Below are 13,174 nucleotides of genomic sequence, written 5' to 3' on the forward strand. Positions count from 1 at the left end.
AGGTTATACAAGAGATCTTTTCTTAAGATTTGAAAGCAAACCAAAACCGCATTATCCAAAGGTCAACTGAATCTAGTACTTAACAGGAAAGAGATATTACAAAGCTGTAAGATCTTGAACTCTCACGCTATGAAAGATGCCATGTTCCTTTCAAAATGCTTCTTTAGTGTGCTGTAGAAAGAGTCACAAAGTAAAAAAGCAAGCTGGCTTTTCTCTTCCCAGTCCATTCTCAGCCTTGCCAAAATATTGTTGCTATTTCCTTACTAGTTTCCAAAAGGATGTCAAAGATCAGCACAGTTTGTTTTTTCTATCCCACTAACAGCAGAACTGTTGGCCTGGGTGCCCTAGAAGGCAAATAGATATTTGAGAGTTTTTTTTTTTTTTTTTTTTTTTTTTCTTTTCCTGGCCTGTGACTATGGTGCCTTTGTTCTTTGTGCAAATCTCCCAATATGGACAAATGGACAATCTTCTTGTTAAGCAACTGGTCTAGAAACTTAAATTTTGCTGTCTGTAGAACCTAAATGACAGTAAACCTTGTTACCGACATTCCTATGTCATTATATAGAACTATCCAAGGGCTTAGATAAGAACAAAGCCAAGGCAGTCAAGTTCCCGTGCAGTAATACCAAGATTTACTCTAAACCACAAACCCCACCTATTTGCCTGATGTTTATACAAAGGTGAAAGTAGAGATGGCCATCTGTGACTACTACTGTTCTTTGGGTTCTTCCTTCCCATTAGTGGCGAGGGAGCCATAGATGGGCTTGGCAGCCAAAGCAAGATGGCCAGTGAGGAGATTGGGGGAAGGGTAAGAACAAAGGAGCTTGCAGAGAGTCTTCTGATGAGGTCAACTTCCTGGTTGACAAAAGGGCTCATGGACACAAGTGGGGGACCCAAACAGAGAGTCACTTTGTACTCATGCTCCTAAACAGGGGATCCAATAGAAAAACTAAAACAGACACATAGACAGAGGGGGCACCAATCAATAATAGTGAGGAGATGTGGACAGGGGAGGAAATAAGGAAGAAACTCCAGAGATTATAAAAAGAACAGGCAAAACTCCCCCACCAGATTCCCAGCTCTGGGGCCCCCTCTTCAGAGAAGTCTCTCTCTATCTCTGATGCTTTTGCAATAAACCTACTTCTTGTTTGCTATCTCTGTGCCCTGTTCTTCAATTCTTTGCTGAATGGAGACAATGAATCCAGCACCCCCAGATGGTAACAGTGGGATCAGATTCATCCTATAATTTAATAAAATTTTGTTTCCAAGATAGCATCCCTGTGAGTGCAGGGATTCAGGGAGTGGGAAGGGAGTTAAAGGGACCTTAGAACACTTGAAATGACATTTATTTGCCTCATATGTTTGCATAATAATAATATAATAATAAGTTTGGAATTTTAAACTAATTTCCTTAAATCCTATTATTTCTGTGCAACAGCTAAGCTCTTAATTAAGGAAATAGACAGATATCTAAAATTGACACCATTTTTGAAAATGTTACTTCATTTGTGTATTCCAAAAAGAGGGGAAATGAATATCCAACTTGCGCTGGATGCTCTGATTTGTCATTAATTAAAACCCAGGTAGTAGTAATCATTTTAATTATATATAGTTATAGTCACAGCGTTTTTCATCGTCAAAATAGTTCATTTTACATGCCCATTAGCTCAATTTAAACTCTAAATGCCTACTTACTGTGATGTCCTGCCTCAAGTGAAAACTCTACTATACACAGTGAGAGACGTATGGAAATGCAGAAAGCACTGCTATTAAATATAGAAACACTTTGATAGCACATTGCAATATTATCTAATGACTGATGACAGACTGTAAAAAATAATTTACCCTGGTATTTAAAATGTCAGGGAAGCAATCAAAAAATCAGAGTATGCAGAGGAGAAAAAGTCAATGATTGATGAGGTTTTTAAATTCAGGCAAAGTACTAGGGAAGTCCAAAATTATCATAATATAATAGTGAAAGGATTATAAGAAGAAAGTTACATGTCCTAGAGTAGCTGTCACTTAATATCACGAAAACAGGGAACTTGAGCAATAGAAGTAGTCAGCAGTTTTTTTGTTGTTGTTGTTCTGAAATATGTTTTCTTATACAGTAATTTTTTTCTATGTAGAAAAAATTAAATAAAATATTCTGGAATATGAAAGAACCAATCATGGAAGAACCATCTGTTTATCTGAATTTTCCTGCAATGTTAGATAAATAGAGGGAGACTGTGTTTAAAGAATACTTCAATTTTACCTTCCAGGTTCTTATCACTACACCAGATTAAAAGTAAGACCTAGACCCTGATTATATAGAAATTGGTGCTTTAATGGATGATACTAAGAAAAACAAAATACACTTAAATATAAAAATAGGCTACAAGATCTTAAACTCACTTATGTTTGTTAGTTTAGTTCAGTTTTGTGTTGTTTATTTTTCTCATTGGGATTACAACTCTCCAGAAACATAAAGACCCTTTGGATTTATGAAATATTTTAAGTTTAACTGTATTTGATAATTTTGAAAAAAAAAATGTTTATCTTGGTATAATTTCAAAGGGAAGTTGCAAGAATAGTAAAAAATAAAAATTTTTAAAAAATTTAAAACTTCCATATTCCCTTACATGTTTCACCAATTTGTGAACAATTTGTCCTGTTTACTTACTTTTTCTCTCTTTCTACTTTCTTTACGCACACATCATTTCAGAGTAACAGACATTCCACCACTTTGCCCCTAAAAATTTCAGTGAATTTCGATATACTATTATCATCTAATCCTCAATCCATATTCAAACTTTGCTTGTTGTCCTAATGCTGTCCTTCATAGCTATTTTGTTTTCTCTAGTTCAAGATCACACTTTGTCTTTTGGTTTTAATTTCCCTTCCTCTAGAGCCATTTCCTCAACCTCTCTTTGTCTTTCAAACCATATTTCTTAGATACCTACACTGAGCCAGGCACTCTGGCCTCGGAGATATGGTTACAGACAACTAAATATGGCATCTTACCACTAAGTACACACAGTTAAATTGAAGAGAAAGCCTGCAAATAATTGGGAAATGTGCTGTAATAGAAATACACGCTGGATTCTTCTCATTTTTATCAGCTCAAAATTCTTGCTTTCTGGATTTCTATCTCCCATTTGGAGGTAGGAAAATACTTCCATAGCCAGAATAATCATTAGCAAAAGATATTTATGAAATATTTTTTAATTCAAAGAGTTGGCTCAAGTTATAAACATAGCATTCATAGTATATATAGTGTTTTTGTGTTATATCATTCTAAGCACTTTTCCAGCATTTTTCACTGAATTTAGAAACTGCTTAAAATATTCATTAGTTATAGAAGAAAGGTACTAATTGGTACTAATAGGTAAAACTTTCCTTTTTAGTTGAATAAAAATAAGTCCCTGGAGGAGTTAACTGGTGTTATGTGGTGAGAAATGAAATATTTTAGGGATTTGGGCGTGACTTAGAATTGGCATGACCCATGGGACCTTGTTTGTTGATGTTGAAAGCAGAAGATGTCCGCAGGCAGTCATATTAATATTTTTTTTGTTCTCTTAACCCCCATCTTGCTTAGTTATGATTCCTTTCAGCACTATCAGTATCAAGTCAAATTCACTTAACTTAAAATTTTATTACTTAATTCATTTTCATAAGCAGAATTCTCAAGCTAGATGTTAAGGAATTATTCTCTCTCTCTCTCTCTCACACACACACACACACACACACACGCACACACAAACTGATGGGCATATGTTAAATCACATGTGAACAACTGAAAGAGCTGACCAGGACAGAACTGTCAAGGTCATCAAAATTAAGACAAGTTGGAAAAATTGAAAAAAGGAGTCTAAGAAAACACACACTAAATGTAATGTGGCATATTAAGTGAGATGCAGGAACAGAAAAATATCAGGTAAAAAATTAGGATATCTGAAAAAGGCCCAGAATTTATTAGTATCTATATTGGTTCTTAATTGGAACTAAAGTACCATATTAACATAAGATGTCAGTGGAAGGGGACAATGGGTGTGGGTATATGAGAACTGTGTTCACTTTTCTATAAATCTAGAACTATATGAATATAGAAGTTTACTTTAAAAATACTTAAAGGAAAAAGAGAAGTAAAAACTTGCCTACTGGAGAATTTAGAAAACAGAACAATGGATAATCGGAAAAATTTAGGAATGTAAAAGGTTCTCCTCTCACCAAAGAAGTGGCAGGTGGAAAATTGCTAGTGAGAGAGGAACAACACCGTGGAGATAACCCAAGATGAAAACAAAAAGGAAGGAAAGAGGCTGCCACGCTTTTCCAGAAGCTAAGGGTGAAGAGTTAGCAGCACAGATGTGACAGGATTCAGAAGATGCTCCTTAAAGAGAAAGAATAGCTATGGGGGAGTGCGGGGAGACACTCCTGGTTTCTACACAGGATGCTTGCATCTTCTAAAGCTGATCTGCATATTTTAAGGATCAGTTTTCATCAAAGTGTTTATGTTACATATACTGAAAGAAATGTCACACTGTGTGGTCTCATTTCCTTTCAGATTTCCCTGCTGTATCAGGAAAAGTAAATAAGCAGAAAACAAAAGTTCTCTCCAATTTACACAGAATCACAACTCAAGATCTCTGTTAGAAATTATTAAATGAGATACTATAACAATATTCCTAAGCTTTTCCCTTTTCTAAAGCAGTGATATCAGAAATGTAGTCTTTTTGCAGTCTTTGTGCTAACCCAATGATATCTAACACAGTAAGCCACCTACACAGGAAGATCAGTTCGAAATCTTCAGGTCTAAAGAACTGGCAGCATTTATTTATTATAGTAGAACCATGAATTTACACTTGTGTCATGCTGGCAAACACCATCACCCTTAGTTTGTATGACAAGTGTTGACCTGTAATCTAAAGAAAAATCATACAATTTTTAAACTGAAAATTATCCAAATTATAATGAAACTGCACAATCCTCAATACTGATGAGACGCAATCTTCAACAGTTTTGGTCCTACTTGCCACATATAAGCAAGTCTACTAAGTACGCTTTGAAAGAGCAATGAACTGAGTAAAACGCAACATCATGACTACTCTGATAATTCAGAGAACTAGAAAGACTGCATGTAATTAGCATTAGAAGAGAAATGACATAAGAATCTTAGTCCAGAGACTGAAAGACAGCATGAAATACTGGAAAGAACGTGGTATTTGGAATTAGATTTAAATTCTGCCTCTTACCTAAACAATGAACAATATTGACTTCCCAGTCTAATGCAAACTATATTTTGTGAATATTCATTAGTAACAAGAGCAAATATTTATGGTTGTTCTATATCAGGCTAATTCAAGTACTTTTTATGTTAACATATGTAATCTACCTACCAACTCTGAGAGAATAAATAATTATGTCCATTTTACAAATGAGAAATATGAGATATGAAAAGATTAAGTAAATCACTCCAGTTCATACAGTTAGTGAGTAACTGGGCTGAGTTGTCAACCCCAGTATTTGGGCCCTAGTCTTTACTCCAAATCATTACATTATTATAACATTATCAACCTATTTCCCCTCCAATGACCTTAATTCCAATTCATTCTTATTAAGATACTGAAAGCAATCATCTTTAATGAAAGAAAAACTGATCAGTTACCAACTTTACAGTAACAAGAACTATACTGGCAGAATTTATTAATTCCTATCAATCTTAATTCATCAATAATAAAAATGGTAAGTTGCTAAATATGTGATACATATGTAACTATCTCTCCAAGAAATTAAATATGTTATACATATTCTAATCCACTAAACAATTACATGACTTAAGAGTTTATTTCAAGAAAACACTCAAGGTAGTGGCTTAAATATAAGGATAATTCATCACAGTTTTATCACCAATTAAAGACTTCTAAATGCACATTCCATGGCACAATAAAATAAAAATGTACATATGCATCAGCATGTAGACAATATATCATTATTTATTAAAAACAAACAACATATAAAGCTCCATGACAGCTAAAGATTCTGGAATCTGTGACACTTCATAAAGGGCCCTGATTACACAGTACTTCAGAATCTCTAATTCTAAGACAACACGATGAGGAATACGCCCTAGAAGTCAACTCCTCCATCCTTCTGACTAGCACTTTCCAAACAAAATAATCACATGATAACATTACTCTCATTCTGACTTTAAATGTGTTAAACTTTTTGAAGAAGATAAAACACCACTCTGACAGAGACCTTTAAAACAGAGAAAATGTTAATGAATGTCCTTTCACAACTCATGTCCTTCCTGAATATTTTGAGAGAAAATGTACTTAGCAAGGGCAGTATAAAACTATGTTTTGGGCAACACTTAGCAAATAACTGATGCTTACTAAAATAGCAGACCTTCGTTTGCTATAATTCATCAGTAAATGAATTAACCTAGAGCTGTCATTTATTTGATCTCTGACCTACTGTGGAACATCTTTTCCAAACACCATCTCCCCAATCCCTAGCTCTCACAGCTCTACAACTAAAGCACCCACCACCCCCTCAATAGCTTTAAAATTTGTTAAAACTGAAACAGTCACAACTGCATTTATATTTAACTCATTATGGCAGAGGGGATGATGTGGTTTGTCATTTCTCTCCCTTATCTCTCTCTACTCATTCTCTGTCTCCATCCCTACAATAATATCTAAATCCAAGCCACCAGGTCAAGTGGCAACATTTAAGCAGCAAACATAGCATAGAACCGTTAGTATATGCTTCATCATACTATTCAACCATTACAATTTCCAAGAAAATACTAAATGGTATGCTTTAAAGGAGTAAACACACATTTTTGTTATTTAATTCAAACTAAAATTAGTTGTTATCAGATTATTATTAAAAAAGGTTTATATTTTTCAAACAACTAAAATTAGATCATTTCAGTATGCAAAAGACATTATGTACCAAATAATGCAGTAAATTTAACACTAAAAGCCTCCAGCAGGGAAGGCATTATTCACAACTATCTTTCTTTACATAATCTTTTCCCAGAGTTTTAAAGGCCTCTTTAGCATACTCTGCTGCATCAACGCAGTGATTACCAGGACACCAAAGTGAGTTGAATAGAAGGCAAGGAGCTGAAGGTACGTGACATTCCTCATTAGTAAATCATGATTCAGAAAGTAGACACAACTGGTTTCTAAGTCAACTAAAGAAAAATAAATGAAAAACAAAAAAAACCACACAAAATTTTGATACCTGGAAACAGTTCCTTCCCACTATCACAGCAGCATGAACCACGCTAAGAAGCATATTTCTAGGGAGTCCTGTTGGAGGAGCAGAGCTAACAAATGCATAATGGAGGAATTGCTGGAATTCAGATCACTCTCTCCCTCTCTTTAGGTCCCCTATTTCATTGCATATCTCCCCCTAACCTCAAACTTCAACCTGAGGCACCAGTAAATAGCTAATCTACCTATAACAGTCTATACTAAGCAGATAAGATGGTCATTCTGCAAAAAGAAAAATTTGCTTCTGTGACCATATTTCCTGATTTATGACTTCAAGTCTTCTTTGAAAGGGGTTATGTATAGGTAACACACAGATAACAAATAAACACATGTCCAGTTTCTACTCCAGTCCTGTAACAGGATAAGAAAGTAAAAGAAATAGGTATTTATTACCCTGAATCCATCGGTATTCTAAACACACTTCCCAAAGGTGACAGATATAAACCATAGAGCTGGACTACTGGGGCATCCAGAGAAGGTTCCCAGGCATCAATTTTTTTCTTAACCTGGATGAAATCTTTTTTCTCCATGCCACTTCCCATCTTCCCCCCAAAACACTCCTTTTTTTGTGGTGTGTGTGTGTGTGTGTGTTTGTGTGTGTGTCCAGTACATTAACCAATTTTTTCATTCTCATAAATGCTTGCACAAGAGAATTTAAGTGTAATTTTTTAAAAAAGATGAAATCTTAGCAAGCCAAGATTAATCATAGTTCAGTGACTTGTTGAAAACAAAGCTTTCATTGAATATGACCGGTAAAGTTGTTATCTTTGCCCTAAAAAAGTCTATATTTCAAGAGTTATGAAAGGACATTATTCAAAAGAGAACAGCTACCTCTTAGGATATAATCATCTGTTGGATTCATGCCAGCAGCTGGTCAACAAGTAGCAGGCATTTGGTTTTATTTTTTAGCGATTAAAATTTTTACAAGATTGCGCTTTAAATCATAAGACCAACCCATCATTACTTAAAGGGGGAAAAAAATCAGACCCAATATCTCTTTTCTAGGAAAAATTAATATTTATGGAAATCTAAGCCCTATTATACAGTCACCTTCTAAATTATGAGTACTTAAAATAACTCCTTTCCTTATATTACCAGTTTTCTCTAATATCACTGCCTGCTGCTCTTTTTTCTCACTACTTAGCATTTCATGGCAGCTTTTGAAGGGCAACTAAGCTGTGCTGGGCCGACAGTGTCCCCTGATGGTTTTCATATGAAACTGTCTGACCCAGGGTTTCTTCTCTGCAAGAATTCTGCATGCTCATTTACAAGTTCCAGCTCAGATGTCTTTAGCACTCCTTATACACACATTATCTTTTAACACCTCCCACTCCCTCTAACTCAGTGATCGTCAAGGTGGAGAGCATAAGGAAAGAAGATGTGAAGTTAGGGAAACATTTAGAAACTGGATAAGGAGCAACTTTTCAAAATATTAAACATCCCTCCCCAGAGATTCCATTACATCCTTTTTAGCCAGACATCATCTTGCCGTGTTTTTTGAAAATTACCATGTGTCAAAACAAATAGAGGTTACTCATGGGAAAATCCTCAAAAATGCAAAACCAGAAAACCTGAAACTGATCTTGGGTCATGGGCAGATCTAGCCCTCTTTATTTTCCTTTATCTTCTCTAATAATAAGATTTACCTCATTAATACCATAGCCCCTGAAGTTGTCCTAAAATTGAGGTACATGAATTTTCAACCTTCTTTTTGTTGTCCATCAGTGTTTTGCATTCTGTTGTAGACAAACCACTTATATCTATCTTTATGCCTCCCCTCAAAAAGGGTCCACTTTCTTATTACAGTATTTTTCACTAAAAATAATCAAGGATGAAAAAGTAGTCATTGGTAGCTGGAGATCCAGCTTGAGGGTTAAAGAAATCTCCTCTGGGAATCAGACATGTTTAGAAAAATCGGGTGACTCTGGGGTTAAAGTCACCCAAATTTCTTTGTAGGAGGAATCTCTATATCTCTAGGGGAAGTACTTTCCATAAAGGAAAAGAAAGATAGGCAAAAGAGTTTGCTCCAGTCTCCATCACCTGATTCTGAAGGAGGGGTGATTCTGCTTTTTGAATGGAGCCAGTCACTTAGATTTGTGGTCCCCTACCACCACCATTACCCCCACTGATTCCTATCTGAGTCATAAGGAAAAAAGCAGGCTTGTAAAAAGAACTGAAAGGAGTACTTTTCATAAAAAAAAAAAAAAAACTTCTGTAAGACATTAAGGAAAATGGTATTCCTGCTATAGTGACTACCTTGTGTGAAATGCATACCAAGACCTCCAGACAATATATCTCAGTTACAGTACAGGCAGTTTCTCACAATACTTTAACCACATTAAAAGCATCCAAAAACCAGAAGATGAATATTGGCATCTTCAAGATGCTCATTCACCCAGCCCCAAGCAGGACACATCAGTAGATGATGTGCTTCACTTATTCAGTCACAGACATGACCTCTGAGTTGCTAAGTTCACCATGAGTCCATGCGAGTGACCCTTTAGGCCCAAGCAGGGCCTCCCAGAAATAACAGAGTATGACTTTGAGAGGTCATTAGCTGAGACTAATGACCAGAACATATGGATTATACTAACATATGAATATCTGGAAAAGTTTCCTTGGAATATAAGTATTTTTTTTATATTTTTTTCAGTCTGCAAGTAAATGATATACATATAATTTCTGCTCAAACATCTTCAAGAATATTAAGATTAAATCACTTAATGACAAGAACTTGGTCACAATTTGCCATTTTCTCCAAATCTTTCTTAAGTAGAAAATGAACCATTTAAATCTATACTTCCCCCCCCCTTTTATTCTCTTTCAACAATATAAATAGAGAGTTAATATACCGAGTACATTAGCAGTACACTGAAGAATTCCTGAGACATCTTCAATTTCTTCTTTGTTGGAATGGTCTGCATAGGAGCATCTGTTAGAGATATTGTGGAAATTCTTTTCTGTATCCCTATAACTAAGAAGAAAATAAAATTAGCATACAGAGAAAATTGTGAAAGAATCTGCAAATGCACTTATGTACACACAAACAAACACACACGGTCTACACTTTCAGGTTAATCACATTTTAAAATAACTGAACATTTAGACATAATTCTGGCATAACCCACCATTTCCACCATGGTTAGCAGTGTTGACTTAGAACTGGAGGGAATCATTTAATGAGAAAACTGATTATGAAAAAAAATAGATGGGGAGAACCAACATACATCAGCTTTGTATAACTATTATATTCTCCATGAGTACTTGTTTGCTGTTGGTAATCTTCCGGCAAAGAAGTTGCCTAGAAAAAGAAATACTAGCAGTACTAATTTGATGCATTGGAATGCTGCTATTTTGAAACTACACACACTGTAGACCCCATCGCAGTGCAGAAGAGAGCAGTATGGTGTATGGATAACAAACAAATAAATAAACATAGCATTCAGAACCTGGAAGAATTTGAGTCAGAATCTTACCATTTTCTATCTGGCAAGATAGATATTGAGCAAGTCACCTAATCTCTATTACTGTACCTTTCCTCCCTCAAATCATGAAGAGACTCCTGGAGATCCTATGAGGACTAAATAACATGATGCCAGTGCATCTGAATGTTGGCTGGGACTCATCCAGCTGCCTCTGAATGAGAGTTAAAGCATCAAAGCTGAGGCGAGTGGAGGCCAAATGCTCTCACATTCCCAAAAAGTAGCCAAGAAGATCAGAATACTTCTCCAGGATTTAAGAGATGGATAAATAGCCACTGCCACTGTCACCCCACCACTGATTCACAAAAGAAAAGGAATAGAAAGAACTCCTCCACCCCCCTCCAAAAAAAAAAAATCGGAAGAGCGAGTTGCTGGGTCAAGGAGAGCGTGTGATTGCACCTTTCCCCTCCCCTCTGAGACAGGAGAAAAGAGCGTACCCCTGCAGAAGCCCAGTCGGGGACAGGGTAGAGATCAGACGGTGGGTATCTCATTCCCCAGTGAACATCTGCTGAGGCAGGGGATTTCCTGATCATCCTCCCAAGCCTGACTGAGTAGAAGAAGATTCTGGAGAGACTCGTTGACAAGAAAAAGAAATAAAACAAATTTGGAAGCAACCTTCAGGCCCACCATTTTGCAAGTAAACAGGAGCTTCCTGTAAGTTAGGGAGATGCCACTGAAGAGAGGAGAGCTGAGTTATCCAGTCATCCTGCTGCTTTCCCAGGCCAGGGCTGGGATCCCACCAGCAAGACTGTGGAGTACAGTCCTCAGAGGCAGGAGCTGGGGCATGTGAAACAGTTGGGAGGGATGGAGCCCACACATACATTTCACTGAGGGCCTCATAGCCAGGACACAGTTGTTATGACCATTAGTGAATTCACAGAGGTTTCTGCCATTCTCCATTTCACTCATACTTGATACAACACATCAGAAAGGAGTGACTTTGAGAGAAGTGAACATTCACATCAGACCCTCTCAGCACTACACCCCAAATTCTTCAGGCCAAGGTCTGGCCCAAGCAGGAAGAGGGAGAAAAGAGGTAGCCAGGACATCAGACTGGAGATTTAAACTGGCCTGCCATGGACTTTATAATCCTTAAAAATTACTTAGAATACAAAGTAATCTACCCAAACAAGTACCAAAGGATTCATCCTAGAATGCTTGAAGTTTTGAAGTGAATGTTGGAGAAAAAAAAAAATGGTTTCATGTTTGTAACCCCAACCTGCTGAGATTAGACTCTAACGAACCATTTAGACAAAATGCTTAGTACAGTTTCTAGAATACAGGAGTCACTCAATGAGAGGTGGATTAAGGAGCACAGATGTTAAACACACCCACAGCATTAGTTTTAAATCAAGTTCAATCACTTTTATTGAGTGACTTTGGGCAAATAACTTTTTCACTCACCCTCAATTTCCTCATCTGTAAAATGAGCATGATACAATGAGTCTGTGAAATATGTGGTTAGGATTAAATAGCAGATGTAAAGTGCCCAGAATGTTGCCTCAAACAGTAAGTAATAGATAGTACCTATTGTCTAACTTGCTGTTTTTATTCAAAAAGATATAGTTATTCTTTGTAAATATATGAAAAATAAATTAGAACATATTTTAGGTACAATAATTTACAACCACAAAATCTGACCATGAAAGCATAAGAAATGTATTTGAAGTTTGTTTCCCAGAATAACCAGGGCTCACCCACTCTGACTTCTAACACACTACTGAAATTATTCTGGCTTAATCTCCTTTCAAGTGTCAAAAGAAAAATAGACCAGAAGGTTAGCTGTGTAAAACCAGCATAGGACCCACAATGATAACAGGAGTAATACAGTTTAATTTTAGATGGCTATAGGAAATGGTGTCATCCAACTAATATGAGGCTGGCCACAGGCCAGGTGGTATTAACAATGCGTATGCTGCTAAATGTATAAAATGAATGTCATGATTCTGAATACATATTCCCTTAAGCTTTATTGTTTAAAATGCAGACTGAATGGACAACAGATCTCAGGAATATTGACTACCATTTGTTTTCCATGATAGTTTTCTAAAAAAATCTCTGCTTTGTTGACCCTGCCACAGTAACCCATTGTCTGACCTCAGACCAAAGGGAGTCATACAGTATAAGAATAAGTTATAGAAGTTGGGTCAGGCACTCATGAGTCAGAAAATTTAGGTCAAAAGAATCTAAAGCAAAAGGAATTTGTAAGAAGAAAGTCATTGCTGGAACATGAACTGGGCATGTCTACTTCCTAATGCTAAACAATGGATTCCCAACCTTGAAAGGCCCAAGGAAGATGGGAAAGGACAGCAAGAGGATAAAGGGAAAGATAATAAATAAAAACTGAAATGCAAAAATACGAAAAGAAAAAGAGTTAAATGCTAATAGAGGTAACAATAACTCAGCGGAGGCCTTGATGACCTT

The 13,174-nt window shown here is 36.3% G+C and overlaps 1 protein-coding gene across 1 annotated transcript in view; it reads right to left on the minus strand.

Moving 5' to 3' along the window:
• Positions 1 to 13,174, minus strand: part of GUCY1A2 (guanylate cyclase 1 soluble subunit alpha 2) — a 302,312-nt gene that overhangs the window by 258,123 nt on the left and 31,015 nt on the right. Inside the window, exon 3 of the mRNA XM_079101610.1 lies at positions 10,121 to 10,242. Coding sequence (XP_078957736.1) covers positions 10,121 to 10,242 — 122 coding nt within the window. The remainder of the gene's footprint in view (positions 1 to 10,120; positions 10,243 to 13,174) is intronic.

Source organism: Sciurus vulgaris, assembly GCF_902686455.1.
Source record: "Sciurus vulgaris genome assembly, chromosome: 11".
Lineage (NCBI taxonomy): Eukaryota > Metazoa > Chordata > Mammalia > Rodentia > Sciuridae > Sciurus > Sciurus vulgaris.